Source organism: Chlorocebus sabaeus, chromosome 6, assembly GCF_047675955.1.
Source record: "Chlorocebus sabaeus isolate Y175 chromosome 6, mChlSab1.0.hap1, whole genome shotgun sequence".
In the NCBI taxonomy this organism is placed as follows: Eukaryota; Metazoa; Chordata; class Mammalia; order Primates; family Cercopithecidae; genus Chlorocebus; species Chlorocebus sabaeus.
Window position 1 is genome coordinate 48,798,353 of NC_132909.1, and position 26,498 is coordinate 48,824,850.

At 53.8% G+C, this 26,498-nt stretch overlaps 2 protein-coding genes across 4 annotated transcripts; one reads left to right on the forward strand and one right to left on the reverse strand.

Moving 5' to 3' along the window:
- Positions 1-1,225: 1,225 nt before the first annotated feature.
- On the forward strand, positions 1,226-5,580 carry PALM3 (paralemmin 3). Of its 2 annotated transcripts, XM_073016870.1 has the most exons (5): positions 1,226-1,368; positions 1,913-2,055; positions 2,192-2,276; positions 3,128-3,173; positions 3,327-5,580. In XM_073016870.1, the coding sequence occupies exons 2-5, from the start codon at positions 1,940-1,942 to the stop codon at positions 5,204-5,206; spliced, it is 2,127 nt and encodes a 708-aa protein (XP_072872971.1). In that variant the 5' UTR covers positions 1,226-1,368; positions 1,913-1,939; the 3' UTR covers positions 5,207-5,580. The 2 variants fall into 2 exon arrangements, with proteins under 2 accessions (XP_072872971.1, XP_072872970.1); XM_073016869.1 differs by lacking the exon at positions 1,226-1,368 and having other exon boundaries at positions 1,484-2,055.
- Positions 5,581-5,587: 7 nt separating this feature from the next.
- IL27RA (interleukin 27 receptor subunit alpha) lies at positions 5,588-26,405 on the reverse strand. Of its 2 annotated transcripts, XM_037992278.2 has the most exons (14): positions 26,052-26,405; positions 25,538-25,655; positions 17,732-17,889; positions 17,486-17,643; positions 14,648-14,807; positions 14,473-14,546; positions 13,110-13,293; positions 12,829-13,017; positions 9,660-9,761; positions 9,427-9,585; positions 7,863-7,988; positions 7,057-7,150; positions 6,784-6,877; positions 5,588-6,676 (listed from the first exon to the last, which is right to left on the reverse strand). In XM_037992278.2, exons 1-14 carry the CDS (start codon positions 26,149-26,151, stop codon positions 6,482-6,484), a joined length of 1,911 nt encoding a protein of 636 aa, XP_037848206.2. In that variant the 5' UTR covers positions 26,152-26,405; the 3' UTR covers positions 5,588-6,481. The 2 variants fall into 2 exon arrangements, with proteins under 2 accessions (XP_037848206.2, XP_037848205.2); XM_037992277.2 differs by lacking the exons at positions 25,538-25,655; positions 26,052-26,405 and adding an exon at positions 18,005-18,089.
- Positions 26,406-26,498: the final 93 nt, after the last annotated feature.

Genomic DNA, 26,498 nt, shown 5'->3' on the forward strand with positions numbered 1-26,498 from the left:
TACACTTCAGTATCTCCGGACCCCCGTGGCTGCACCCCCATCTCACTAGTATCCTCCTTTTGATCCCCATCTCTGCACCCCATCTCTCTGGACTCCCAGGCTGCACCCCCATTTTGGATCCCCATCTCACTAGCACCCTTTTTATCCCATCTATGGAACTCCATCTCCCTGCACCCCATCTCTCTGTACCCCATCTCTCTCCATCCCACTTCTGCATCCCATCTCTCTATACCCCACTTCTGTACTCTATCTCTCCACACTCAACTTCTATACCCCATCTATCTGCACCCCACTTCTGTACCCCACCTCACTGTACTCCACTTCTGTACCCCATCTCTCTGCGTCCCCACCTCTGCACCCTATCTCTCCGCACTCAACTTCTATACCCCATCTATCTGCACCCCACTTCTGTACCCCATCTTACTGTACTCCCCTTCTGTACCCCATCTCACTGTACTCCCCTTCTGTACCCCATCTCTCTGCATCCCCACCTCTGCACCCCATCTCTCTAGATTCCATGTCTACACTCCATTACTCTGTGCTCCCATGGCTGCATCGCCATTTCAGACCCCCATCTCACTAGCACCCTCCTCTCCTGTTTTCTTTTTTTGAGACGGAGTCCCGCTCTGTCTCCCAGGCTGGAGTGCAGTAGCACGATCTCCGCTCACTGCAACCTCCACCTCCCAGGTTCAAGAGATTCTCCCGCCTCAGCCTCCCCAGTAGCTGGGATTACAGGCGCGCGCCACCACGCCCAACTAATTTTTGTATTTTTAGTAGAGCCCGGTTTTCACCACGTCGGCCAGGGTAGTATAAAACTCCTGACCTCAAGCGATCTGTCCGCCTCGGCCTCCCAAAATCCTGGGATTACAGGCGTGAGCCACCGCGTCCGGCCGCACCCTTCCTTTGATCCCCATTTCTCTGAACCTCGTATCTCGGAGCTTCCCAGCTCTGCCCCTCCCCCGATCGCTGTCCCAAGGCCCCACCCCCTACATCCCCCCATCCACAGACCCCCATTGGGCGCGGGCGAGGCCTCCGCAGCATCCCGGGCGCGGCCGGCCCCGCCCCCGCCCCGCCCTCCTCCGCCCCCCCATTCCGCCCGCCGCTGAGTCAGCGCCTCCGCAGCCCCCTCCCCGCCCTGGGCGCAGACCAGCGCTGGGCCACCCCCGCCGGGCTCGCTGCCTCGGGAGCTCCGGGGAACCCCGCGGAGGAGGGAGGGGAAAGGGAGGGAAGAGGAGGTGGTGGAGGCCGCGCCCGGCCGGCGGGCAGCTCCGGGTCCTCTGTGCGCAGGAGAAGCGGCGGCTGCAGGAGGAGATCCGCGCCGCGCGCCGGGAGCTGGAGGAGGAGAAACTCCGCGTGGAGCGGCTCAAGGTTGGGGGCGGGCGGGGGCGCCTGCCTAGCCTGGGGAATGAAGTAGGGGGGTGTCTGTGCAAGTCGGTTTGGGGGACGATAGGAACCTCAATTTTGCGGGGGAGCAGGCAGTTGGGGGCGTTGGTTCCAGCTTGGCCAGGGCGGGGGACGTCTTTCCCAGCCTGGGAGGGATGAAGTGGGGTGGTCATGGGTACATTTGTTCCATGTGGGGAAAAGTCTGGGACGGTGATGCTGTTTGTCCCAATTTGGGGGAGATGGAGAGGAGCCGAAGTCCAGCTTTGGGGCAGGGAGGGCCCAGCAGGGAGGGACATTGATTTCACTTTGGAAGTGCCTGTTTCATTTTGGAAGGGTTTGGACAAGGGATGTCAGCCCACTTACAGCGTTGGGTGGCACTGTGGCGGTGTATCTCAGCCTGATGTATGTCGCATCTAAGTGGTTGTGAGGTGATGATAAGATACCTGCCCAGCCTGCAGGGGTCGGGAGGGGACTTCACATGGACCGGAGTAGTCTGTATGCCCAGCGCCGACTCCCTTCCCCTGCCCAGAGGAAGTCTCTCCGGGAACGTTGGCTAATGGATGGGGCAGCTGCAGGGCCAGAGCCATCCGAGGACCCCACCTCGAAGGACCCCCAGTCGCCGGAGGGCCAGGCTCAGGCCCGAATCCGGAACCTGGAAGACAGCTTGTTCACGTGAGTGGAGACCTGCTAGCTCTGCCCCAGCTGGGTGAGATCGAGACCCTGGGTGCATTCCAAGGAGTTGGTAGCTTCAACCTGGAGCCCAAGGAGCCTGGGGGCCCAGGTCCTAGCAGCCGTCTCTCTTCTTCAGACTCCAGTCCCAGCTGCAGCTGTTGCAAAGTGCTTCCACAGGTGCCCAGCACAAGCCCTCAGACAGGCCCAGCTGGCGCAGACAGGTGAGGGGGTGATCAGGGGAGTGGGATGGGGGGCGTGGCCAGCAGGCCTCAAAGTGGAACATGGAACCAGGAATGCAGCTTTCTTCAAGTGCAGTCTGGCCACTAGGTCTGCATTCAGATCCGCTTCCCGCTGTTACTTTGCTCTGTGGTCTTGGGCAAGTCAGTTTCCTTTCCCAAGCCTTAGTTTCCCCATCTCTAAAATGGGAATAACAACAGTACAGGCTGGGCGCGGTGACTCACGCCTGTGATCCCCGCACTTTGGGAGGCCGAGGTGGGCAGATCACTTAAGGTCAGGAATTGGGAGACCAGCCTGGCCAACATGGTGAAACCCCATCTCTACTAAAAACACAAAAATTAGCTGGGTATGGTGGTGTGTCCCCTGTAATCCCAGCTACTGGGGAGGTTGAGGCAGGAGAATCACTTGAACCCGGGAGGCGGAGCTTGCAGTGAGCGGAGATCGCGCCACTGCACTCCAGCCTGGGCAACACAGCAAGACTCCATCTCCAAAAAAAAATTGAATTTGTATTTATGTTGATTGGAATGTAAGTGCCAATAACAAAAGGCTTAAGTGTCTCTTGTCCATGGTAACCAGTAACTGGCAAAGTAGGCCCCTAATACAGGAGACTGGCTATGGGAATGCAGCATTGTTTAAGCACTTACTGTGTGCAAGGTCCTAGAATATAGGGCAATAAGATAGATGAGGAAGGCGGAGGTGCACTGTGGAGTTTGATCCTGAAGGTAATAGAGAGCCATTGAGGGTATTTAGGGGTGGTGGGGTGGGAGCCTAGCATGCAGGGAGGCTGGGGGTGGGGATGAGGGCCAGCCTGACCTTGTCTCCGCCATCTCTGCAGGGTCACCGTCCTCTCTCCCAGCTCGTTGTTGAGGCAGGTTCTGTAGGTAAGTGTGGGAGCCCCTAGGTCTGGGGGTCAGGTCACCCCAGAGCCTGGGTGTGAGAGGGTGACCCAAGGGGAGTGTGGATGGCGGTCCTTTTGTTCCATCTTAACCCTGTCTTCCCTTTTGTCCTCTCCCCTCCGCCTCTGACTCCCCCAGGCCAGACTGATCTGAAGAAGAGAGCCTCCCTGCCGGCCAGACTAGTGGGCACGCCTCCAGAGTCCCCCTCTGAGCCCAGGGAGGATGTCTTGGGGTTTCTGCCAGCTCCGAGGCAGGTCCCTGGGGCAGCAGGGGATGCCTCAGAAGCCAATGGCCCCTGCCCCAGCCCCATCCCTACTCCAGAGCAGGGGCTAAGTCAGAGGGTGGTGCCATCCAAAGGGCGGGTGGGCGAGGCCAAAGGAGGGGGTGTGGTGAGTGTGGTGTGGGAAGGGCTGAGGGTCACAGAGGACTGTGCCACAGGGGCCACGGGCCCTGAGCTGGAGGCTAAGGTGGAGGAAGTGGTGCTGGAAGCCATCGGAGACAGGAAGGGAGCTGGTAGCCTGGAGCTCCCAGCCTGGGTAAAGGAGGACAGGGGCATCGTGGAGGTGGTATGGGAGGGGGTGGGCGGCAGCGACACAGAGGCCACGGGGGTGGTAGGCAGGGTCCCTGAGGCCGTGCAGTCCAGCTCGCCTAGGCACCAGGAGAGATTAGAGGCAGCAGCTTCCAGAGAAGGGGAAGATGTGCCCCGGGGCAGCCCTGAGGGTGATGGGCAGGGAGGTTCTGGAGGAGAGGAGGGGTCCTTCATTTGGGTGGAAAGAGTGACCCTCAGTGAAGAGTGGGAGGAGCTGCTAGTGGAGGGGTTGGAAGGGCCTGAGGTGGCAGGGAGGGAGAGAGGAGATGAAAGCCCATTGGGGGCCGAGGAGGCTGAGACGGGAGGAGGTGAGGAGACCTGGGAGGCAGAGAAGAGAAAAGCGGAAGAATCCATGAGAATAGGAAGTGAGGAAAAGCCAGGGACAGGGAGGGATGGAGCGGAGATGTCGCCTGTGGTAGAGAGGAAAGGAGGGGAGAAGAAGTTGGAACTGGAGAGCAGTGGAGGTGCAGAAAAGCTGGGAACAGAGAGGGAAGGAGTTGAGGAACCACTGGGCGTAGAGAGAAAAGTTGAGGGACATTTGAGGGCAGAGAAGGAAGAAGGTGAGGAAAAGCGAGGGGCAGAGAAGGAGGAGGTAGAAGAACCATTGGGAGTAGAGAAGAAAGGAGGGGAGGAAGAGCCAGAGGCAACCGAAGAACCACTGGAGGCAGAGAGAAAGGGAGGGGAGGAGACACTGGAGGCAGAGAGAAAGGGAGGGGAGGAGACACTGGAGGCAGAGAGAAAGGGAGGGGAGGAGACACTGGAGGCAGAGAGAAAGGGAGGGGAGGAGACACTGGAGGCAGAGAGGAAGGGAGGGGAGGAGACACTGGAGGCAGAGAGGAAGGGAGGGGAGGAGACACTGGAGGCAGAGAGGAAGGGAGGGGAGGAGACACTGGAGGCAGAGAGGAAGGGAGGGGAGGAGACACTGGAGGCAGAGAGGAAGGGAGGGGAGGAGACACTGGAGGCAGAGAGGAAGGGAGGGGAGGAGACACTGGAGGCAGAGAAGATCCAAGGGACCAAGGGAGATCTGAATCTAGAACAACAGGAGTCTAGGGAAGGAAGTGAATCCCAGGCAGAGGAGGTGAATGAGGCAGGGCCTCCCCTTGAGGCTAACACGGAGACGAGGCCAGAGGAGGAAGGACCCCAGCCCCAGGAGAAGCCAGTAGGAGCCCCGGAGGAGGAAGGAGTGAAGCCCCAAACCGCTGCTGAGGGCCAAGGCCCCTTGGGGGATGCCACACCCCTTCTGGCAGAGACCCCAGCCCCAGAGCAGCCCGCCGAATGCCAGCCACTGCTTCAGGAGGGGCCCAGCGCCAACCCCAGTGCCCACCCTGTGCCCACCTATGCGCCTGCCCGGCAGCCTGAGCCATCTGCCCCGGGTGAAGAGGCAAGCGGCCCTAAGCAAAAGACGTGCCAGTGTTGTGCGGTCATGTGAGCCCGCACCCCTCCACCCCACGTCCAGCTCCTCTCACAGCTACCTCGGCCTCTTGGCACCCAGTAGAGGGTCCCAGGCGCAGACAGGGCACCACAGGACTGACCGTGGCACCTGGGAGCCAGCTAGCCTGCACGTCCACCTACACCTGGGCTTCCGGACCCCTTGCCCACTGCCTGTGACCCTGGCCTCCTTCTGCAATGAAGCCTTTATACTTGAAAATAAAACATGAAAGCACTCAGACAGCTTGTGTGTGTAGTCAGCACAGAATCACAGCATCATTTCTTGGTGGGAAATTTGAGGCTTAACCCTGCTACAGTCAAAGATGATGAATCAGTAAGAGTATAGATTGAGCTGCTGTAACAAAAAGACCTCAAAGCGACAGTAGCTATAAAAATATAAAAGTTTATTTTTCTCAGTGGTTCTGATCCATGCAGTCATTCAGGGATTCAGGTTCCTTTTCATTTCTTGCTCCACCTTCCCCTTGCGTATGGCCAAAGCTGGATCATAGGCAAGTGTTATATTCCAGCTCATAGGCAAGGAAAGCATGTGGGGGAGCCCCCACCCAGACCCTGTGTTGCCACATCACTTCTGACCACATTCTGTTGCCAAGAACTCAGTCCATGCTGCACCTGGCTGCAAGGGAGCTGAGGTGATGCCCAAATGCAGTATTTTTTTTTCTTTTTTCTTTTTATTTATTTTTAAGATAAGGTCTCATTCTGTCTCCCAGCCTGGAGTGCAGTGGTGCAATCAGAGCTCCCTGCAGCTTCGAACGCCTGGGCTCAACCAATCCTCCTGCCTCAGCCTTCCAAGTAGCTGGGACTACAGATGTGTGCCATCATGCCCAGCTGATTGTTTTTGTTTTTGATGTTTCATTTTTGTAGTAAGGGGTCTTGCTCTGTTGCCCAGGCTGGTCTCGAACTCCTGGCCTTAAGTGATCCTTCCACTTTGGCCTGCCAAAGTGCTGGGATTATAGGCGTGAACCACTGTGCTGGGGTCTGAATGCAATTCTGTTATAGCGGAACAGATTTTGGCAGGCAGCCAATTTCATGTATTTTCGTTTGCTCCATCTTCCATCCATGCCTTCCCCATGGAGGCCAAGCCCTTCTCTACAGGGGTCCTTCAATCCCACCTTTGCCTGGCTGGGAGTCCTCAGGTAAGTGACTCAGACTCTCTGAGCCCTCAGTGTCTTCATCCATCAAGAGGATCCAGGACTGGAGTGCAACCTGCATGAGCATCCATCTGGCATGGCTGGCAGTCCCCAGCCAGAGGTGTGGTTCAGGCCAGAACCTGCGGCCTGGGGGTGCCCAGAAGGCCCAGCTCCTCAGGTGTGGGCAGGAAGTGCTTCTCATAGCCAGAGTCAAGTGGGGCTGTGACCTGGGGGGGCTGGGAGGACTCCATAACCGGCGGGGGCTCCATCTCCTCCACTTCCAGGATGGGCAAGTCCGCAAGGGGCTGGGCCTCAGGCACTTGCTGGGAAGAGATGAGGAGCTTGTAATCCTGCCCCAGCCTCCCCCACCTACCCCTCACCCTCTTCCCACTGCCCCAGAGGGCTCCGACTAGCCGGCCCTTTGACTCACCTCCATGTGGGGCTGGCCTGAACTGCTGTTGGCAGGATCAGGAACCTTCTCCCAGACCCAGCGGGGCAGCACCTTGTGCCATAGGTGGTAGCACCTGGCAAGCCAGGAGGAGTCAGGGCAGCGGATCCAGATGGCCAGATGCCCCAGCCCAGGGTGCAGGGTTCATGAATGTGACTGAGCCCCAAGGCCTCCCTTCAAGCCCCCTGGAAGCTCAACGAAATGCCCAGCCGCCTTCCCCACGTGGGCAGAGATACATGTATCTGACAGCCTCACCTTCCAGAGGTGGCCAGGCTCAGACCACACCCCATCAGGAACAAGCCCCACAAGAACAGGATGCCCGGCAGGACTTTCCACCTCAGGGTGTTATCTGGTAGGGTAGGGAAGAGATCATTCTTAATTTTTATTTTATTTTATTTTTTATTTTTATTTTTGAGACGGAGTCTTGCCCTGTCGCCCAGGCTGGAGTGCAGTGGTGCCATCTCAGCTCACTGCAACCTCTGCCTCCTGGGTTCAAGTAATTCTCCTATCTCAATCTCCCAAGTAGCTGGGATTACAGCCGCGCGCCACCACGCCCGGATAATTTTTGTATTTTTAGTAGAGACGGAGTTTCACCACATTGGTCAGGCTGGTCTCAAACTCCTGACCTCAATTGATTTACCCACCTTGGCCTCCCAAAAGTGCTGAGATTACAGGTGTGAGCCACTGCGCCTGGCAATTCTTAATTTTTTAAAGACAGGGTCTTGCTCTGTTGCCCAGGCTGGAGTGCAGTGGTGTAATCAGCGTACTGCAGCCTCCAACTCCTGGGCTCAAGTGATCCTCCAGCCTCAGCCTCTCCAGGAGCTGGGACCACAGGTGCATGCTACCACATCCAGCTAATTGTTTTATTTTTTTAGAGATGGGGTCTCACTATGTTGCCGAGGCTGGTGTCGAACTCCTGGGCTCAAGTAATTCTCCTGCCTCAGCCTCCCAGAGTGTTAGGATTACAGGGGTGAGCCACTGCACCAGCTTCCAAGTAATGACTCCAGACGCTACCTGGAGCGCATCCCCTCCCTGTGGCAATCCCATCCCAACCCCCCTACCTGGTAGATGAAGCCGGAGGATGGGACCAGGAGGGCCCTGTCCAGCGATGGTAGATGCTGTCACCCACAGCTCACAGGGACCCCAAGGAAGGTCAGGCAGGGTGACACTGTGTGTGTTGCCACTCACTGGAGAACACAACCAAAGAAGTTGGGGAGGTGGTCAAGCCTACCACAGGGCCTTTGCATGTGCTCTTCCTGCTGTCTGCAACACTTTCTCCCAGATATCAGCATGGCTCCTTCCTCATCTCTTTTAGGTCTTTGCTCAAAGGTCACCTCTTCCATGAGACTTTCCTTGACCCCGCTCTATTTGAAATTGCACCCCCTTCACCACCCACCTTCCTTGTTTGATTCTCTTTTTTTTTTTGAGATGGAGTCTCGCTCTGTAACACTCTGTTGCCCAGGATGGACTGCAGTGGTATGATCTCAGTTCACTGCAACCTCCGCCTCCTAGGTTCAAGCAATTCTGCTGTCTCAGCCTCCTGAGTAGCTGGGACTACAGGTGCCTGCCACCACATCTGGCTAATTTTCATATTTTTAGTAGAGACCAGGTTTCACCATATTGGTCAGGCTGGTCTCAAACTCCTGATCTCAGGTGATCTGCCCACCTCGGCCTCCCAAAGTGCTGGGTTTATAGGTGTGAGCCACCATGCCCAGCCCCTGGCTTCATTCTCTACTCAGCAGTTATCACCATCTTATACACTGCTTAGATATTATTTAGTTTTTCTTTGCACAATCTCGGCTCACTGCAACCTCCACCCCCTGGGTTCAAGCAATTCTAGTGCCTCAGCCTCCTGAGTAGCTGGACTACAGGCTGCGCCACCAGGCCTGGCTAATTTTGTATTTTTAGTAGAGATGAGGTTTCACCATGTTGGCCAGGCTGGTCTCAAACTCCTGACCTCAAGTGATCTGCCTGCCTTTGCCTCCCAAAGTGTGGGGATTACAGGTGTGATCCACCATGCCAGACCTTCTATATATATATATATTTAAAATTACATATAGGCCGGGCATGGTGACTCAAGCCTATAGTCCCCGCACTCTGGGAGGCCGAGGCGGGTGGATCACGAGGTCAGGAGTTCCAGACCAGCCTGACCAACATGGTGAAACCCCGTCTCTACTAAAAATACAAAAATTAGCTGGGCATGGTGGTGCATGCCTGTAATTCCAGTTACTCAGGAGGCTGAGGCAGGAGAATCGCTTGAATCTGGGAGGAGGAGGTTGCAGCGAGCCAAGACTGCACCGTTGCACTCCAGCCTGGGTGACAAAGCAAGACTCCGTCTCAAAAAAAAAAAAAAAAAATGGAACCGTACCACGGAATTTTGACATCCTTTTATCTTTTTCACTAATAAAATATGATAGGCATCTTTCAATGTCGATAAATATAGATTGGCATCCTCATTTTTAATGGCTGAATGAAAGTTCATTACATTGATAGCCAAGAGGGAATTGAGGACACTACGTATGGTCCCTGGGCCAAAGAGGCCCACGTGGGGACAAGGGGTGGGGTTGACTGATGGGTGGGTCTTGTGGGGGCTGGGAGGATAGGTTGGCAGGCAGAGAAGCTCACCATTCATGCAGACGGAGGGGGTGGTTCCACCCTGGGCACACAAGGTGTAGTGGGTGAGGTGTCCTCGAAGCTGGTGCCTTGGGACCTCTCCCCACGCTATGGCGGGGGTCCCTGGAGGGGCATCTTGGAGTCGCCAAAGCGTTGGCCCCACTAGGGGTGCTGGAGAGGAAGGCAGTAGGTCAAGGTCGGCCTGGGTTACAGGAGCCCCCCCATCCTCCAGCCCCACCTCTTACCTAGTTCCTCTCTGAACCCCCAGATGGAGGGTGCAGGGGCCAAACCCGAAGCAGAAACTGCAGTCACAGTGATTCGATAGGGGACGCCAACTGTGAAATTCCCTGAATGACAAAGGAATAAAGACCAGTTAGAATTGGCTCTCCTGGCCGGGCGCGGTGGCTCAAGCCTGTAATCCCAGCACTTTGGGAGGCCGAGACGGGCGGATCACGAGGTCAGGAGATGGAGACCATCCTGGCTAACACAGTGAAACCCCGTCTCTACTAAAAAATACAAAAAACTAGCCGGGCGAGGTGGCGGGCGCCTGTAGTCCCAGCTACTCGGGAGGCTGAGGCAGGAGAATGGCGTGAACCCAGGAGCCGGAGCTTGCAGTGAGCTGAGATCCGACCACTGCACTCCAGCCTGGGCAAGAGAGCCAGACTCTGCCTCAAAAAAAAAAAAAAAAAAGAATTGGCTCTCCTTCCCATGCCCATTTCCTACTTGCTAGGTGTCTTCATTGGGTTCCCCAGAAGGACACCCTGAGATAAGGATCTGAGTGTAAGTCATTTATCTAGGAGGTAATCCCAGAAAACCCCAATAGGGCAGTAGGGGAGTGAAATGGGGAAGGAACAAGTTCTCACTATGGACAACTGAGACGCAGTCCCATGGAGGACCTCTTGGGGGCAGCAGAGAGCAGACATCACAGAGTCAGCCCAGCTCAGGAGGAGGGAGCTGGGGTATTTTTTTTTTTTTTTTTTTTTTTTTTTTTTTTTTTGAGACGGAGTCTGGCTCAGTCGCCCAGGCTGGAGTGCAGTGGCGCGATCTCGGCTCACTGCAAGCTCCGCCTCCCGGGTTCACGCCATTCTCCTGCCTCAGCCTCCCGGGTAGCCGGGACTACAGGCGCCCGCCACCTCGCCCGGCTAATTTTTTGCATTTTTAGTAGAGACGGGGTTTCACCGGGTTAGCCAGGATGGTCTCGATCTCCTGACCTCGTGATCCGCCCGCCTCGGCCTCCCAAAGTGCTGGGATTACAGGCGTGAGCCACCGCGCCCGGCCGGGAGCTGGGGTATTAATCCACCAAGCCTCATTAGTCATGGCTGAGGGCTGCTCCTGAGGACTCTTAACTCCTCGATATTTCCATCTTGCTTCTCCAGCAGGCAAAATGCCTCAGTGACCAGAAAAAGCCCTCAGGCCAGGAAACTTAAGTGTGGGCAGCTGGGAGAGAGGCCTAAGGGATCTGACGTGGTCAAACAGATATGAGCAGGCAACTGACAGCACCTACCATGGTAACTGAGGCTGCTGCAGTCCCTCCTCTAAACCCTATCACATCCACATAGCCTTCCTCAACTGGGAATTTTCCATAATTGTGCCTTTGCTTCTTTGGTTCATATATCCTTGTGGGTCTTGGGACTGTGTCCTAAATTTCTCACCCAACATCTTTGCAGTTCTTCCAAGTCCTTTAGTTAAGTAACTAATTAATAAAGATTTCTTGCCAGGTATGGTGGCTCATGCCTGTCACCCCAGCACTTTGGGAGGCCAAGACAGGGGGATTGCCTGAGCTCAGGAGTTCAAGAACAGCCTGGGCAACATGCAGAAACCCCACCTCTACAAAAAATACAAAAACTATCTGTGCTTGGTGGCGTGTGCCTGTAATCCCAGCTCCTCAGGGCGCTGAGGTGGGAGGAATGCTTGAGCCATGGAGGTTGACGCTGCAGTGAGCTGAGATCACGCCACTGCAGTCCAGCCTGGCTGACAGAGTGAGACTCATCTCTTTAAAAAAAAAAAAAAAAAAGATGCCGGGTGTGGTGGCTCACGCCTGAAATCCCAGCACTCTGGGAGGCTGAGGAGGGCAGATCACGAGGTCAAGAGATCAAGACCATCTTGGCTAACACGGTGAAACTCCATTTCTACTAAAAATACAAAAATACAAAAAAAAAAAAAAAAAAAAATTAGCCAGGCGTAGTAGCAGGCACCTGTAGTCCCAGCTACTGGGGAGGCTGAGGCAGGAGAATGGCATGAATTCGGGAGGCAGAGCTTGCAGTGAGCCGAGATCACGCCACCGCACTCCAGCCTGGGCGACAGAGCGAGACTCCATCTCAACAACAACAACAAAAGGGCCAGGTGTGGTGGCTCACCCCTGTCATCCCATCATTTTGGGAGGCTGAGGTGGGTGGATCTCTTGAGGTCAGGAGTTTGATACCATCTTGGCCAACCATGGTGAAACCCCGTCTCTACTAAAAATAAAAAAAATTAGCTGGGCATGTCAGCGGGCGCCTGTGATCCCGGTTACTCCCTGGAGGCTGAGGCACGAGAATCGCTTGAACCCAGGAGGTGAAGGCTGCAGTGAGCTGAGATCGTGCCACTGCACTCCAGCCTGGGTGACAGAGCCAGCCTCCATCTCAAAAAAAGAAAAAAAAAAAAAAGAAAAAAAGAAAAGCTAGGCTGGGCACAGTGGCTCATGCCTGTAATCCGAGCACTTTGGGAGGCAAAGGCAGGCAGATCACTTGAGGTCAGGAGTTGGAGACCAGCCACACCAACATGGTGAAACCCCGTCTCTACTAAAAAAAAAAAAAAATTAACCGGGTGTGGTGGCACACTCCTGTAGTCCCAGCTACTCAGGAAGCTGAGTCACGAGAACCGCTTGAACCCAGAAGATGGAGGTTGCAGTGAGCTGAGATGGCACCATTGCACTCTAGCCTGGGCCACAGAGTGGGATCTTGCCTCCAAAAATCAAAAAAAAAAAAAAAAAAAAAAAAGGCTTGTGTGAATTCACGCTACTTTATTATTTATTTATTTATTTATTTTTTTGAGACCGAGTCTCACTCTGTCACCCAGGCTGGAGTGCAATGGCGCAATCTTGGCTCACTGCAACCTCCACCTCCCAGGTTCAAGCGATTCTCCTGCCTCAGCCTCCCGAGTAGCTGGAACTACAAGTGTTAAGCCACCACGCCCCACTAATTTTTGTATTTTTAGTAGAGACGAGGTTTCACTACGTTGGCCAGGCTGGTCTCGAACTCCTGACCTCAGGTGATCCGCCCCTTTCAGCCTCCCAAAGTGCTGGGATTACAGGCGTGAGCCACCAAGCCCGGCCATCACGCTGCTTTAATCATAGCACTTCCTCTTACAAGTCCACCCATCTGTCCGCTCTGTTTTAACAGCTGGGATGGAAACCCAGGTGTCCCAGGGCCTCACCTGGTAACAGAGCACTGAAGTTCCCAGGGGGAAGCCGGACCCAGTTGAGTTTCTCCAGGGGGTCCCCATCTCGAGTCCAGTCCACTACATGCTCCCGTGGTTCCCCAGGCCCCAGTCGCCAGGTCACCAGTAGCTCCGTGCTCCCAGCGATGCTGCTGACCGCCACGCTGTGGGGGGCAGAGGCTGAATCTGGAGGGTGGAGAGAAGTCTCAGCTGGCCACTCAGGAAGCCACCTCCCACCCCTTCAGGGCGCCGAGCTGAGGAAGGTCACAGTCTCTTACCCAAGCAGACCAAAGAGAGGTTGGTGAGAGGCTCCCAGCTTGTGGCGTTGATAGCGGATACTCTGGCCCACTCTGCCCCGCTGGGAATAAGGGAGTAGCAGCAGGTAACTCCTTCCAGACTCAGCTCACGACCTCCAACCCAGAACCAGACTTTGTAGCTCACCTGCACACAGGGCCCTGGGGCCTGAGGGATGAAGGGAAAAAAGGGTTAATATCTCCCATTAATTAGGCACATGTATGTGTCTCCCTGAGGTCACCTGATAAACCACTGGTCAGTGAAGCTTTTTCTTGTTTTGTTTTGTTTTGTTTTTTGAGACTGAGTCTCGTTCTGTTACCCAGACTGGAGTGAAGTGGCGCGATCTCGGCTCACTGCAACCTCCACCTCCCAGGTTCAAGCGATGTTCCTGCCTCAGCCTCCTGAGTAGCTGGGATTACAGGCGCTTGCCATCACGCCCAGCTAATTTTTGTATTTTTAGTAGAGATGGGGTTTCACCATGTTGGCACTTTGGGAGGCCCAGGAAGGTGGATCACGAGGTCAGGAGTTCAAGACGATCCTGGCCAAGATGGTGAGACGATCCTGGCCAAGATGCCTCTGGAGGCTGAGGCAGAGAATGGCCTGAACCTGGGAGGTGGAGGTTGCAGTGAGCTGAGATGAGATCACGCCGCTGCACTCCAGCCTGGGCGACAGAGCGAGACTCCATCTCAAAATAAGTAAATGAATAAATAAACTCTTAGCACACTGTGTTATATTTTCTGGAGCTGAGCTCCAGTCTCGCTGTCAGGTTTTTGCATCTGCTGCCTCCACCCGGAATATCTGCACCCATCCTCATGGCTCAGACCTCTCTGAAGCAGCTGACATTGGTGGAGACTTGCTCCATGCCCCACCCTGTACTGACCATTCTAGCAACGCATCCTTGAATCTTTGAAGCAACCTCAAGGGGGCAGCATGGGAAACTCTGTCTTGTTTATGTCATTGGTGTTTTTTTTGTTTGTTTGTTTTGTTTTTTGTTTTAGAGACGGAGTTTCACTCTTGTTGCCCAGGCTGGAGTACAGTGGCGTGATCTCGGCTCACTGCAACCTCCACCTCCTGGGTTCAAGCGATTCTCCCGTCTCAGCCTCCTAAGTAGCTGGGATTACAGGTGCCTGCCACCACTCCCAGCTAATTTTTGTATTTTTAGTAGAGATGGGGTTTCACCATGTTGGCCAGGCTGGTCTCCAACTCCTGACCTCAAGTGATCCACCCTCCTCGGCCTCCCACAGTGCTGGGATTACAAGTGTGAGCCACTGCATCCGGCCTTATGTCATTGTTATTTAGGGGATTCCTGACGTGTGCAGAGAAATGTAACTGGTCCCTGAAGCTCACCTTCCACAGAAGCAAGGGTTCCTCTCCTCCAGGCATCCCACAGAGGTTCCCTGATACCCACACATCTTTTGGAGCTGGCAAGGATGAGGAAACGGGGGAACAAATGAGTGGGACATGATTGGACAGACTCCGCGGGTGGGAGGGGCGTAGATTGAGGGCAACCAGATATCCTCACCAGAAGGCGGTGTCTGGAAGGACAAAATGGGGCTCCACTCGCCCCACAAATCCTCTTCTTTCTCCATTCGACAGCGGCCATACACTTGGTAGCCAGTGGCTAGCTCCAAATCTTGGATCTCAACAGGGGCCAGGGGTATGGTCTTCAGCTCCAGTTCCAGCTGGGGGAGAGAGAGGTGAGCGTAATGGGCCCAGGGCCTGAGTCAAGGGTATTTGAACCTACCAGTTTTTTTTTTTTTTTTTTTTTTGGACTTTGTTTTTCATTTTGAGACAGTCTCATTCTGTGGCCCAGGCTAGAGTGCACTGGTGCGATCTTGGCTCACTGCAACGTCTCCCTCCTGGGTTCAAGCGATTCTCCTGCCTCAGCCTCCTCAGTAGCTGGGATTACAAGCACCTGTCACCACACCTGGCTTTTTTATGTTTTTTGAGACAGAGTCTTTTTTTTTTTTTCCAAGACGGAGTCTCGCTCTGTTGCCCAGGCTAGAGTGCAGTGGCGCAATCTCAGCTCACTGCAAGCTCCGTCTCCCGGGTTCACGCCATTCTCCTGCCTCAGCCTTCCAAGTAACTGGGACTATAGGCACCCGCCACCACACCTCACTAATTTTTTGTATTTTTAGTAGAGACGGGGTTTCAACTGTGTTAGCCGGGATGGTCTCGATCTCCTGACCTCATGATCCGCCCGCTTCGGCCTCCCAAAGTGCTGGGATTACAGGTGTAAGCCACCGTGCCCAGCCAATTTTTGTATTTTTAGTAGAGACGGGGTTTTACCATCTTGGCCAGGCTGGTCTTGAATTCCTGATCTCAGGTGATCTGCCCACCTCGGCTTCCCAAAGTGCTGGGATTAGAGCCACTGCGCCTAGCTGGTACTTGAACTTATCTATCAGCAAAGCGAGCTACTATTTGTATTTGCCCAGGACCAAGGGGGTTTCCAGAACATAGGCCTGTCAGAAAAATTGGCACAGTCCTGAGCCAAAGAAAAGGTGGTCACTCTATGTGTTAGGTATAGCTTATCTCGTTTTACAGATGAGGGAACTGAGGCCCAGAGAGAGAAAGTGACTAGCCCAAGGTCACAGAGCTGGTGTGCTGGAGCTGAGCACTGAGGTAGTCAGATTCCAAAGTCTGCCTCTCAGCCGGGTGAGGTGGCTCATGCCTGTAATCCCAACACTTTGGGAGGTGGAGGCAGGTGGATCACCTGAGGTCAGGAGTTTGAGACCAGCCTGGCCAACACAGCGAAACCCCATCTCTACCAAAAAAAAACTTAACTGGGCATAGTGGCACATGCCTGTAATCCCACCTACTTGGGGGGCTGCGGTGGGAGAATCGCTTGAACCTGGGAGGTGGAGGTTGCAGTGAGTTGAAATGGTGCCACTGCACTCCAGCCTGGACAACAGAGTGAGACTCCGTCTCAAAAAAAAAAAAAAAAAAAAAAAAGGGACGGGGTACAGTGGCTCACGCCTGCAATCCCAGCACTTTGGGAGGCCCAGGCAGGTTGATCACTTGAGGTCAAGAGTTCAAAACCAGCCTGACCAACATGGAGAAACCCCGTCTCTACTAAAAACACAAAATTAGCCAGGCATGATGGCGCATGCCTGTAATCCCAGCTACTCGTGAGGCTGAGGCAGGAGAATCGCTTGAACCCAGATGGCAGAGGTTACAGTGAGCTGAGATCCTGCCATTGCACTCCAGCCCAGGCAATAAGAGCAAATCTCCATCTCAAAAAAAAAAATTCTGCATCTCAGTGTTGCTCTGAATTAATTGCATGAATAATCCACAACTCTCAACTCTTTTTTTTTTTGGAGACAGAGTCTTGCTCTGTTGCCAGGCTGGAGTGCAGTGGCACGATCTCGGCTCACTGCAACCTCTGCCTCCCGGGTTCAAGCCATTCTCCTGCCTTAGCCTCTCAAGTAGCTGGGACTACAGGCACCCATCACCACGCCCAGCTACTTTTTTGTACTTTTAGTAGAGATGGGGTTTCACCATGTTGGCCAGACTGGTCCCGAACTCCTGACCTCAGGTGATCCACCCTCCTTGGCCTCCCACAGTGCTGGGATTACAGGTGTGAGCCACTGCACCTGGCTGGATTATTTTTTAACTTCTTAGAGACGAGTCTGGCTATCCTGCCCAGGCTGTTCTCAAACTCTTGACCTCAAACAATCCTCCTGCCTCAGCCTCCTGAGTAGCTGGGACTCCAGGCACGAGCCACCATGCCCTCATAATTGTTTCACCTTTTTCATAGAGATGAGGTCTCCCTAAGTTGCCTAGGCTGGTCTTGAACTCCTGGCCTCAAGTGATCCTCCTGCCTCAGCCTCCCAAGGTGCTAGGATTTTAGGAATTAGCCACCATGACAGGGTGATAGATTATTTTGGCAGGAGAAAAAAAATTTTTTTTTTGAGATTGAGTCTCGCTCTGTCACTCAGGCTGGAGTGCAGTGGCCCAATCTCGGTTCACTGCAACTTCCGCCTCTCGGGTTCCAGTGAATCCTGCTTCAGCCTTCAGTAGCTGGGATTACAGGCACCCACCATCATGTCCGGCTAATTTTTGTACTTTTAGTGGAGATGGGATTTCGCCATGTTGGCCAGGCTGGTCTCGAACTCTTGACCTCAAGTGATCTGTCCCCTTCGGCCTCCCAAAGTGCTGGGATTACAGGCATGAATTGCCGCGCCCGGCCATGGGAGGAGAATTTGTAACTGAACAAGAGGCACATGCAGGCATTTTGTGTGGGATGCAGACAGGCTCAGGGACAGTCACAGAATGAGTCCTTGGCTGGGTCTCAGATTAGGGGATGTTGCCTCAGTCCCTGCCCAGGATAGGGTGGGGAGAAAAGGACCCCAGCACTCACCAGGGTCCAGGCTGCCTCCTGACATCTTCGGTAGTGGAACTGGCAGATCAGAACTTTATGAGACGGCCACGTAGGTGGGACCCAATGGACAATGGCCTCCAGGGGCTCATCCTCGGAAACGTCCACGTCAGGGCCCAGCCGGGGGGCATTTGGCTTCACTGGGGAAGAGGAAACCAGGGTGTAGTGAGTCATGCCCTCCAAGAGCACCCACCCCGCATAGAGCGCCCCACCCTCCCACCACATTACTTTGGGTTTCCAGGTTCACGAAGATGGGGGTCCAGAGAGGCTGGCCTGCCTTAGTGCCCCAGACAAGGAGCTTGTCAGACATGGTGAGCTGTTCCCGAGGAATGGCCACCCAGCTCTGCCCGGCTGCCACTGCCATGGTCTGGGTTTTGTTGGAATGGCTGTGAGGAGAGAGGCGGGGGTGAGATGTACACTCGGCTACAGCCAGGGCCACTGATAACCACCCTTGTGCCAACAGAGTGGCTGCAGCCTGCTTTGTTTGGGTTCAAATCCCACCTCTGCTGCTTCAGAGCTGTGTGACCTTGAGTAAGTGACTTAACGTCTCTCTGCATTCGTTTCCTCATCTACAAAATGAGAGTAATAAATGTAACTGCTCTTTTTTTTTTTTTTTGACACAGTCACCTAGGTTGGACTGTAATGTTGTGATCTTGGCTTACTGCAACCTCTTCCTCCTGGGTTCAAGTGATCCTCCCACCTCATCTTCCCAAGTAGCTAGAATTACAGGCATGTGCCACCACACCTGGCTAATTTTCTTGTATTTTTAGTAGAGATGTGGTTTCACATGTTGGCTAGGCTGGTCTCGAACTCCTGACCTCAAGTGATACACACACCTCGGCCTCCCAAGGTGCTAAGATTACAGGCATGAGCCACCATGCCTGGTCGTAACTGCTCTTTTCTCTCTCTCTTTTTCTTTCTTTCCTTCCCTTTCCCTCCCTCCCTCCCTCCCTTCCTTCCTCTCTGTCTTTCTTTCGTTTTTTTATTTTTTGAGACGGATTTTTGCTCTTGTTGCCCAGGCTGGAGCGCAATGGTGCGATCTTGGCTCACTGCAACCTCTGCCTCCCAGGTTCAAGTGATTCTCCTGCCTCAGCCTCCCTAGCGGCTGGAATTACAGGCATGCGCCACCACGACCGGATAATTTTATACTTTCAGTAGAGACAGGGTTTCTCCATGTTGGTCAGGCCGGTCTCGAACTCCGACCTCAGGTAATCCGCCTGTCTCAGCCTCCCAAAGTGCTGGGATTACAGGCATGAGTCACCACGCCCAGTCCTGTCCTCTTTTTTTTTTTTAGAGACACGATCTCACTCTGTCACTGGAGCGGTGGGATCATAGATCACTGCAACCTTGAACTCCTAGGCTCAAGCAATCCTCCTGACTCAGCCTCCAGAGTAGCTGGGATAACAGGTGTGCATCACAGTGCTCAGCTAATTTTTAAATTTTTTGTAGAAATGGGGTCTTGTTATGTTGCCCAGGCTGGTCTCCTCTAACTCTTGGCCTCAAGCAATCACATACTGAGACCCTCCATCTCTACAAAAAATGTTTTACAGGCCGGGCGCGGTGGCTCAAGCCTGTAATCCCAGCACTTTGGGAGGCCGAGACGGGTGGATCACGAGGTCAGGAGATCGAGACCATCCTGGCTAACACGGTGAAACCCCGTCTCTACTAAAAAATACAAAAAACTAGCCGGGCGAGGTGGCGGGCGCCTGTAGTGCCAGCTGCTCGGGAGGCTGAGGCAGGAGAATGGTGTGAACCCGGGAGGCGGAGCTTGCAGTGAGCTGAGATCCGGCCACTGCACTCCAGCCTGGGCTACAGAGCAAGACTCCGTCTCAAAAAAAAAAAAAAAAAACTTTACAAATTAGCCAGGGGTGGTGGTGCACACCTGTGGTTCCAGCTACTTGAGAGGCTGGGGTGGAAGGATTGATTGAGCCCAGGAGGTTGAGTTGGAATCATGCCACTGCACTCCAGCCTGGGTGACAGGGTAAGACCCTGTCTCAAAAACAGCAACAAAAACACCATATATATAGAAAGAGAGAGGCCAGGTGCCGTGGCTCACGCCTGTAATCCCAGCACTTTGGGAGGCCGAGGCAGGCGTATCACGAGGTCAAGAGATCGAGACCATCCTGGCCAACACGGTGAAACCCCTTCTCTACTAAAAATACAAAAATTAGCTGGGTGTGGTGGCGCGTGCTTGTAATTCCAGCTACTTGGGAGGCTGAGGCAGGAGAATCGCTTGAACCAGGGAGTCGGAGGTTGCAGTGAGCCAAGATCACACCACTGCACTCCAGCCTGGCAACAGAGTGAGACTCTGTCTCAAAAAAAAAAAAAAAAAAAAAAACGGCTGGCGCGGTGGCTCAAGCCTGTAATCCCAGCACTTTGGGAGGCCGAGACGGGTGGATCACGAGGTCAGGAGATCGAGACCATCCTGGCTAACACGGTGAAACCCCGTCTCTACTAAGAAATACAAAAAACTAGCCGGGCGAGGTGGTGGGGGCCTGTAGTCCCAGCTACTCGGGAGGCTGAGGCAGGAGAATGGCGTGAACCCGGGAGGCGGAGCTTGCAATGAGCTGAGATCCGGCCACTGCACTCCAGCCTGGGCTACAGAGCAAGACTCCGTCTCAAAAAAAAAAAAAAAAAGGGGGGAGAGGTTCTCGCTCTGTTGGCCAGACTGGTCTGGAACTCCTGGCCTCAAGCAATCCCCACCACCGCCCCCCCCACCCCGCCCCCGTGGCCTCCCAGTGTTGAGATTACAGGTGCGGTGGGGGGGGTGAGGTGGGGGGAGGGGGGCGGGGCGGGAGGGGGATGGGGCGGGAGGGGGGGGGGCCATCACACCCAGCCTGAGGAGACATTTGAATAAAGGCCTGAAGGAGAGGAGGACAGAACCATGCAGTAGCTAGAAGAACAGCATTCCAGGAAGAGGAGACACAGGGTGCAAAGGCCTGGAGGCCAAACTGTGCTTAGTGTGTTTGACAAATAGTAAGAGGGGCCAGGTGTAGTGGCTCACGCCTGTAATCCCAGCACTTTGGGAGGCCGAGGCAGGCGGATCATTTGAAGCCAAGAGTTGGAGACCAGCCTGGACAACATCGTGAAACCCCATCTCTACTAAGAATACAAAAATTAGCCATGTGTCGTGGCAGACACCTGTACTCCCAGCTACTTGGGAGGCAGGAGAACCGCTTGAACCAGTGAAATGGAGGTTGCAGTGACCCGAGATTGAGCCACTGCACTCCAGCCTGGGCAACAGAGCAAGACTCTGTCTCAAAAAAATAAATAAATAAAAATAATAAGGACATGAAATAAGTTTGTCCAACGCACGTCTGTCTTCCCAATGCAGCACTACTCACAATAGCCAATATATGGAATGTGTCCATCACCAGATGTATGGATCAAGAATATGTGGGGCTGGGTGCGATGGTTCACGCCTGTAATCCCAGCATTTTGGGAGGCTGAGGTGGGCAGAGTTCGGGTCAGGAGTTTGAGACCAGCCTGACCAACATGGTGAAACCCCATCTCTACTAAAAATACAAAAATTAGCCAGGCCTGATGGTGCACGCCTGTAATCCCAGTTACTCAGGAGGCTAAAGCTGGAGAATCGCTTGAACCCAGGAGGCGGAGGTTGCAGCAAGCCGAGATTGGCCATTGCACTCCAGCCTGGGCGACAGAGCGAGACTCTGTCTCAAAAAAAAAAAAAAAAAGAAGAAAATACACTGCGCAGGTGGATCACTTGAGATCAAGAGTTTGAGATCAGTCTGGTCAACATGGTGAAACTCGGCTCTATAAAAATACAAAAATTAGCCAGATGTGGAGATGCACACCTGTAATCTCAGCTACTCGGGAGGCTGAGGCAAGAGAATCGCTTGGATCGGGGAGGCAGAGGTTGCAGTGAGCTGAGATCGGGCCACTGTACTCCAGCCTGGGCGACAGAGTGAGATTCTGTCTCAAAAAAAAAAAAAAAAAAAAGGGAAATCCTGTCATTTGTAACAATGTGGATGGAAATGGAGAACAACATGTCATGTGAAATAAGACACGGAAAGACAAACACCACATGTTTTCATTGATACATGGAATCTAAAACATTTGAACTCCTCCTAGAGGCAGAGTAAACTGGTGACTACAGAGGCTGGGAGAGAAAATCATGGTCAAAGAATACAAAATTACAGGCTGGGCATAATGGCACCTGTAATTCCAGCATTTTGGGAGGGCAAGGTGGGAGGATCGCTTGAGCCCAGGAGTTCAAGACTAGCTTATGCAACAGAGCAAGACACTGTCTCTACCAAAAAAAATTATTTATTTATTTACTTTTAAAATTATTCTTACTTTTTTCCCTCCTCTTCCTCTTCTTCTTATTCTTTCTTTCTTTTTTTTTTTTTAATAGAGACGGTCTCACTATGTTGCCTAGGCTGGTCTCCAACTCCTGGGCTCAAACCATCCTCCCGCCTCAGCCTCCCAAAGTGCTGGGATTACAGATGTGAGCTACCACTACAAAAAATTTTTAAAAATTAGTGGCACATTCCTGTGTTCCAATTACTGGGGAGGCCGAGGAGGGAAAATGGTTCGAGCCAGGAGTTTGAGGTTGCAGTGAGCTATGATCGCACCACTGCCCTCTATCCTGGGTGACAGAGCAAGACCTCTTCCCAAAATAAATAAAATCAATACATAAATCAATAAAACTAAAATAAAAATAGAAAAGAGGGACCTTCTCTGACTCCCCAATCCCTGCACCAATTAAAACTGGGCCCCACGCTGGGTTCAATGGCTCATGCCTGTAATCCCAGCACTTTGGGAGGCCCAGGTGGGCGGATCATCTGAGGTGGTGAGTTCAAGACCAGCCTTATCAACATGGAGAAACCCCGTCTCTACTAAAAATACAAAATTAGCTGTGCGCGGTGGCACATGCCTGTAATCCCAGCTACTTGGGAGGCTGAGGCAGGAGAATGGCTGGAACCCGGGAGGCGGAGGTTGCAGTGAGCAGAGATCAAGCCATTGCACTCCAGCCTAGGCAACAAGAGCGAAACTCCCTCTCAAAAAAAAACAAAAAAAAAAAACTAGGCTCCCTTCTGGACGTGAATGGTAACCAGGAAAGCACCATGGGAATGTACTTAATGCCACTGAACTGGACACTTAAAAATGGTTAGAATCGTAGATTTTGGCCAGGCACAGGGACTCACGCCTGTAATCCCAGCACTTTGGGAGGATGAGGGAGGTGGATCTCTTGAGCCCAGGAGTTCGAGACCAGCCTGGGCAACATGGTAAAACCCTGTGTCTACTAAAAAATATATTTAAAAAATTAGCTGGGCATGGTGGTGCATGCCTGTAGTCCCAGCTACTTAGGAGGCTGAGGTGGGAGGATCACCTGAGCCTGGGAAGTTGCTGCAGTGAGCTGACTGCCCCAGCCTGGGTGACAGGAGTAAGACACTGTTCCCAAAACAAATTTTAAAAATATCGTAAGTTTTATGTTGTGTGATTTTTTTTTTTTTTTAAGACAGAGTCTCGCTCTGTCGCCCAGGCTGGAGTACAGTAGTGCGATCTCAGCTCACTCCAACCTCTGCCTCCCGAGTTCCAGTGATTCTCCTGCCTCAGACTCCTGAATAGCTGGGACTACAGGCATGTGCCACCAAGTCTGGCTAATTTTTGTATTTTTAGTAGAGTCGGGGTTTCACCATGTTGGCCAGTCTGGTCTCCAACTCCTGACCTCAGGTGATCCGCCTGTCTTGGCCTCCCAAAGTGCTGGGATTACAGGCGTGAGCCACCGTGCAGGGCCTCTTGTGTGTATTTTAATCATTATTATTAAAAAGAAAAAAAAAATCCAGGACCTCTGTCTCCCATTCTTATCTTTCATTGGCCCTTTTCCTCTTCCCTCACTTAGCCCAATTTGAAATTATGAGTTTCCAGATACGATTCATCATGAAGAAACACAGGTCTCTTCCTTGGACTGTGGACAAGGCTTTCTGTCTACCTCTTTCACTGCAGCATCCCCAGCACCACACTGAATAATCTTTTAACATGCTCAGAGAGGTTAAGCGACTTGCCTGATGTCACACAGCAATAAAAAACAGCTTCACATTATGAAGCAACTTTCTCCTTGCCAAGCACCTAACTCTTTGAACCCTCAGACTCAACCTTCAGAGGCAGTTTCCATTATTATTTCCATTTTTATTTTTATGTTTTTGAGACGGAGTCTCACTCTGTTGCCAGGCTGGAGTGCAGTGGTGCGATCTTGGCTCACTGCAACCTCCGCTTCCTGGGTTCAAGCGATTCTGCTGCCTCAGCCTTCTGAGTGACTGGGAGTACAGGCATGCACCACTAGACCTGGCTAATTTTGTATTTTTAGTAGAGATGGGGTTTCACCATGTTGGTCAGGCTGGTCTCGAACTCCTGACCTCGTGATCTGCCTGCCGCGGCCTCCCAAAGTGCTGGGATTACAGGTGTGAGCTACCGCGCCAGCCATTTTTTTTTTCCCGAGACGGAGTCTCCCTCTGTCGCCCAGGCTGGAGTGCAGTGGTGTGATCTTGGCTCACTGCAAGCTCCACCTCCCGGGTTCACGCCATTCTCCTGCCTCAGCCTCCTTAGTAGCTGGGACTACAGGTGATCGCCACCACGCCTGGCTGATTATTGTGTGTGTGTGTATTTTTTAGTAGAGACGGGGTTTCACCGTGTTAGCCAGGATGGTCTTGATCTCCTGACCTCGTGATCTACCCGCCTCAGCCTCCCAAAGTGCTGGGATTATAGGCGTGAGCCACAGCGCCTGGCCTATTTCCCTTTATTTATATTATAGTTTATGTTTTTTAACAGAGGGGGCTCTCGGCCAGGCGCGGTGGCTCACACCTGTAATCCCAGAAGTTTGGGAGGCCGAGGCAGGTGGATCACCTGAGGTCACAAGTTCAAGACCAGCCTGGTCAACATGGTGAAACTCCCCCCACCCCCACTAAAAATACAAAAATGAGCCAGGCATGGTGGCACATGCCTGTAATCCCAGCTACTTGGGAGGCTGAGGTAGGAGAATTGCTTGAACCCAGGAGGTGAAGGTTGCAGTGAGCCAAGATCGCACCATTGCACTCCAGCCTGGGCAACAAGAGCGAAACTCCATCTCAAAAAAAAAAAAAAAAAAAAAAGAGGCCGGGCGCGGTGGCTCAACCCTGTAGTCCCAGCACTTCGGGAGGCCGAGGCGGGCGGATCAAGAGGTCAGGAGATCAAGACCATCCTGGCTAACACGGTGAAACCCTGTCTCTACTTAAAAAAAAATACAAAAAACTAGCCGGGCGAGGTGGCGGGCGCCTGTAGTCCCAGCTACTCGGGAGGCTGAGGCAGGAGAATGGCGTAAACCCGGGAGGCGGAGCTTGCAGTGAGCTGAGATCCGGCCACCGCACTCTAGCCTGGGCGACAGAGCGAGACTCCATCTCAAAAAAAAAAAAAAAAGAAAGAAAAAGAAAAAGAAAAAAAGACGGGCTCTCTAAAACTCTGAACTCTTGAACTCCTGGGCTCAAGCGATCCTCCCGCCTCAGCCTCCCAAAGTGCTGGGATAACAGGTGCAAACCACCTCTCCTGGCCCTATGATTGCTATTTAACAGACAAATGTAAAGGAGACTCAAAGAGGGAAAGTGATTTGCCCAGGGTGACACAGCAGAGAAACGAGGGAAGCTAGAATTGAAGGGCTTTGGAGTGGAGGAGTATTGGGGGAGGGGGGCAGACTCCTGGGACTTTTTTCCTTTTTTCTTTTCTTTCTTTTTTTTTTTTTTTTTTTTTTTTTTGAGACAGTCTCACTCTGTCCTCCAGGCTGGAGTGCAGTGGCGAGATCTGGGCTCACTGCAACCTCCCCCTCCCGGGTTCAAGCGACTCTCCTGCCTCAGCCTCCTGAGTATCGGGGACTACAGGCGTGCGCCACCACCCCCGGGTAATTTTTTTTGTATTTTTAGTATAGACAGGGTTTCACCATGTTGGCCAGGCTTGACTCCTAGAACCTTTCAACCATGGCAGTCTAGGACCTGAGCGGCCACCTCCAAAGCCTGTTTCCCCACGTCACCTCCCTGTACTCACTACTTTTGGCTCTGAAAGTGTAACTCGGAGGGGGCTCCCAGGTCCCCAAGAGGCTCCCACGAGCAGTTCAAGTCGCCCAAGGGTCCAACTCCGTAGCACTGCAGTGGCCCGGCGCTGCCTGGAGAGGGAGTCAGAGGGTCTCAGGAAAGGGGGTCGAACCCCCCACTTCCGCCTGCACACCCCAGAACTTGGACTTCTGACAATTGCAAGGTGGGGGGCTTAGGGAAATGAGCAGCAGGAAGCCTCCCCAGACTCCGTGCAACCCCCCCCTTTCCCTGTGCTCGCCACATCCTGTTAACCACCCGGAGAGCTCCCCCAGCCCGCCCCGGGGCTCCGGTTCTACCTTGCTGCTGCCCATTCCCCAGTGTCGCCGGGTCCCTGCCCCGGGAGGAGCCGAGTGGCGCCTGCACCTCTGCCTTTTGCTCCGCAAACGCGTGGCTTATCCTGGCGCACTGGCGCCTTCGCGGGGAGAGCAGCGGCAGCACCCGGGACACGAGCTCCCTCCAGCACTCACCCTGGGGACGCGTCCGCTGGAAAAGTACCCACAGCAGAGGCAGCAGCGCCAGCTTGGGCAGCGGCCACGGCCAGAAAGGGGCGCCCCTGCCTCCCCGCATGGCGCCCCCCGCGCGTCCCGAGTCCGGCCCAGCCCTGCCGGGCCCGCGCGGCTGCGCTGCTCGGCTCCCAGCTCTGGGTACAGCGCCCGAGGCGGCAACGGGAAGCCGAACCACCCCTGCAGGCCGCCTCCGCACCTTTCGCTCCGGGTCCCCGCCCCTTCCCCGCGACGGAAAGTCCCCGCTGGGGCTGCTGAGGGGGAGTAGGGAGGCGGCCTGGGGCGTCTGGGGGTGAGGGCCTCCGAGGGAGGGTACCGCGTACCGCGCATCCCTGAAACCTGTCCTACGCCCAACAACCGCGCGCGCGCGCGCACACACACACACACACACACACACACACACACACACTC